Genomic DNA, 4,094 nt, shown 5'->3' on the forward strand with positions numbered 1-4,094 from the left:
GAGCAAAAGTAGTCCACACGTATGTTTTGCTTGTAATTACGCAAACAAAAACTTAAATTTCGTAGAACTTCACGGAGTGCAATTACATTTTTTGCGCGCCATTAAGTGCTCTTCCGTGCAACAGGAAAAAGTGAAACTCATTTGACATACTTTTTTGTGTTCATGAAACTTGGATAAAATAAAAACTTAAGGATAATGACTAGGAAAATTTACTGGTATATGTTAAGTTTATATGAAACTGTGTTCTACGAAATACTGCAGTGCTATTAAATTAAAGTAGTTAGTGGTTATATTTACTACTTTTTCATGGCTGCGTTATAATGACATTATATATGTGGTTTATATATATGTACATGTTTATATAAAATAACTTCTATGCTTAGTATATGCAGTGTTTAACATTAAAAAATAATATCTTTTAAAATTTCATGGATAATTAAAACACAAGAACAAACTATTTATTTCTTTGGGTTGCAGTAAATTCTGTAAAACTGATGTGGTCAGTGGATTTTGAGCTTATATTCATATGTGTACATTCACGAATAGTCACTTAATGAACATGTTTTTGATTAAGTTGGATCTTTTTGAATCTCTGAATATTTCACAACACAAAGAGACTTCCATCAGTTGTCAGTTCTGGCTAATTATGTTGATATCTATTAGTTCACACTAAAAGTTTTGACGGTCTAATATCAAGTTCGAACAAATCGATTAACTTTTGTCTAGTTAGTTTTTTTTAAGAACGTAAAACCGAAATTTCATATATTTTGCTAAAAAGAAATTTATTATATCAATAATACAAATACTTTGTTTAACTAACAATTTAAGCTTATATGGGTATGTTAAATGACGTTGAGCAACATCATCCGCTCCATTAGGATAGAGAAAAACCACTCTGAGCCGTTTGATACTATGCGAGCCGTGCTCGATATTACCAACTGCCGACATCAAGCCACTGATTGGTAAAATTATAATTTTATATGTTGTTTTAATCTCACGTTATAATAGCTAAAATAATATACGAGTATATTTTGTTAGAAAAAGTATTATTTTAATAATTTATTTGATTTCATTATATGTATTACATTATTATATTATTCTATATATCATAACTTTATCTTAATAATCTATATAAATTCAATTTATATCTAAAGTAATTAAATTAACTTATAATATACAATATAACATTTTTATTGTATTATTAATTTTTAGAGTATTATTTGTTAAAATTTTTAAAAATTTGTTTTCTAATATCCAGTATGACCGCAACCGGCACTATGTACATGCCCATGATTATGGTTATGTTCATAAATCCGTTCACTTTGGTGATTATGTGGATACATTGGTGGTTGATAATGCATGGGAGCGGGGTAGTATTCAGGGTAATAGGGAGGTGGGGGATTATGATAATGCCCATGAGGATTGAAATGACCAAGACCATGATTAAATTGTTGCTGACTTGGATACATAGGGGGATTACTAAAACTATGTCCATAACCTCCACTATGAGGAGCATTAAATCCATGTCCATAACCTCCACCTTGAGGAATATTCAATGGATGTCCATAACCTCCACTTTGAGGAATATTCAATCTACGTCCATAACCTCCAGTTTGAGGAGTATTCCATTCATGTCCATGACTTCCAACCTGAGGATGATTCAAAATGGGTTTATTGGAGTCAACTATTTTTTCTTCCGATAGGTGCTCAGCAGTATCACTTCCAATATTTGTATTGGATGCTAATTGATCTTTTTCTTCTTTTACTTCTTTGTTTTCTGTTTCTTGAACAATATTGGTATTAACGTCTTTATTTGAATTACTAGCTTCAAACTGATTTGTGACAATATTGTGCTCTGTTTCATGATTGCTGTTGATAATAGGAGTGAAAGTGTGAGAGCTTGTATCAAGTGAATGATCCAGTGTGTTAGTAGTTCCAATAGAGTCTAAATGATTAATGCCAATTTGTGGAACCTCATATTGATTATTTTGATTATCAGCAGTATTTTCAGTATCAAGTGAATGATGTACTGTATTAGTAGTTCCAATAGTTTCTAAATTATTAACGCCAGTTTGTGGAACCTCAAATTGGTTATTAACACTGTCTTGATTATTTTGATTATCAGCAGTATTTTCAGTATTTGCTGTATTTTCAGTATTTGCAGTATTAACAGTATCAGCGGTATCTTCAGCATCAGAAGCTTCAGTTACCGTATATAATTGACCTGTGTTTCCGAAAAAGTTAAAACTTTCGGGATGATGATTATTAGTTTCTAGTAGAGGTGCTTGGAAGTTACTAGTACCTATTCCGAATTCGTGACCAATATTACTATTTATACCAATATCAGAGTTAACTTTATGTTCATATTCATTTACTTCTAGTTTCTGATCTACCTCGTGATGGCTGTTAATATTGACATCAAGATTTGATTCTGGTATACCAGGTACATGATCAACAGTACCAGTAATGATAAGTGGTTCCGAGTTGTTAATGCTACTTTCCGGAATTAATTTTTCATCATTGCCAACAGTTGCAGTATTATCAGCTGCAGTATTATCAGTTACAGTTTTTTTATCATTAGTTTCAAGTTGATTGTTAACAACATCTAAATTCAACGTATGATCAGTTCCATGAGTTACATCGGAAGTTTCCGTATCAGTTACTTTAGATAAATGATCTACATTCGTATTGATATTAAGTGTTTCAGTTTCTAAATCATGATTCTTCTCTTCATCTTCTTGATGATTGTTAGTGCTACCACCACCATAACCGCCACCAACAGCGTAGCTAGTGGGACCACCATAACTATTGCTTACACCGCCATAACCGTATCCCTTATTTGTAGTACCTAAATTTTTCATACCACCTCCGTAACCCGCACCGTAACCATAGCGTGCTGCACCATAACCAGATGGGTTACCATAACTACCCACTTGATTGTAGCCACCTGGGTTATAATCACTACCAGTATAAGGCATTGCAGTTACCATAGAGATGAGAAGAAACGTTGAAAATACAGCCTTTAAAAAATAAAATTGTTAGCAATTTTAATAAATAGTAAAAGCACTTTTAAATTATTTTTTAAATAAATTTTTTTTTTGACACTTACTAAATTGTTCGCCATATTTTTGCTTTTGTTATGTATGCTTTATTTAATACTTATTCTAAGATGAATCTATTTAAACTGAACTAAATCACAGAGTCGTCTTTATTTTATAGCACAAAAATTTGAGTTTAAGAACTGATAAGAATTTGTTGCAGTATTCTTATCAGTTACTACTAATTATATACAATCGAATTTCTTGATGTGCAATCTGAAAATTGGATTACAGTACCTATATTTGATGTAAAACATTTTGCGAAATTTCAGGGCTTTTCCAGGTTTGCAATGTCATCAATGTTGATCACATTGGGTTTTCAAATTGTGCATGTTTTCAATAATTCTGTTTATAAATTTAATCATTTTTTCAAATAAATAATTTCCGTGATAGCTGTTTTAATCTCTCAAATTTTAAGAGATCTTATTTCATGCATATTTGCTAACCTATACGACCGCTGTTTATATATATAGTATTCCCCAATCAATGAATACTATATTTATACATCCTAATGTTGATAATAAAAATTTTTATACGATGTATATTATTATAGTTGGAAAATATGAATAATAATAGGAAAAACATATGATTAATTTATTTTTGATTATTAAAAACTACAATTTCTTAATATTGTATAAAAGTATGTAATAAAATATGAAATAATTTTTATATGATATATTTTTTGTATTATATGTGTTAGGTTTTAAACACAATAGGACAAAAAGTATTTAAAATCGAACATTTTGATATATATGTATTTTTATATAAAATTTGAAAAATAATTTTCTTTCCTGATGTTCGAGAAAATGTGAATTGGTATTGATGTGCTTGATAAAGGGTGATCAAATTAGGGCTACATTTTTAATTTTAAATAAAAATAAAACAGATACATATACAAGATTTTTATTTTAAATATCGCTTTACGTTTTTAATTAAAATAGATTTTTCGTAAATAACTTTCTTTAGTCGTTTTTAATAATTTGACTCGGGAACCTA

At 29.7% G+C, this 4,094-nt stretch overlaps 1 protein-coding gene across 1 annotated transcript; it reads right to left on the minus strand.

Moving 5' to 3' along the window:
- Positions 1 to 1,239: 1,239 nt before the first annotated feature.
- Positions 1,240 to 3,186, minus strand: LOC119669024 (uncharacterized membrane protein DDB_G0293934-like). The gene is made up of 2 exons (XM_038078751.1): positions 3,110 to 3,186; positions 1,240 to 3,020 (listed from the first exon to the last, which is right to left on the minus strand). The coding sequence occupies exons 1-2, from the start codon at positions 3,122 to 3,124 to the stop codon at positions 1,248 to 1,250; spliced, it is 1,788 nt and encodes a 595-aa protein (XP_037934679.1). The 5' UTR covers positions 3,125 to 3,186; the 3' UTR covers positions 1,240 to 1,247.
- Positions 3,187 to 4,094: the final 908 nt, after the last annotated feature.

The sequence above is a fragment of the Teleopsis dalmanni genome, chromosome 1, assembly GCF_002237135.1.
Source record: "Teleopsis dalmanni isolate 2A chromosome 1, ASM223713v2, whole genome shotgun sequence".
Classification (NCBI taxonomy): domain Eukaryota; kingdom Metazoa; phylum Arthropoda; class Insecta; order Diptera; family Diopsidae; genus Teleopsis; species Teleopsis dalmanni.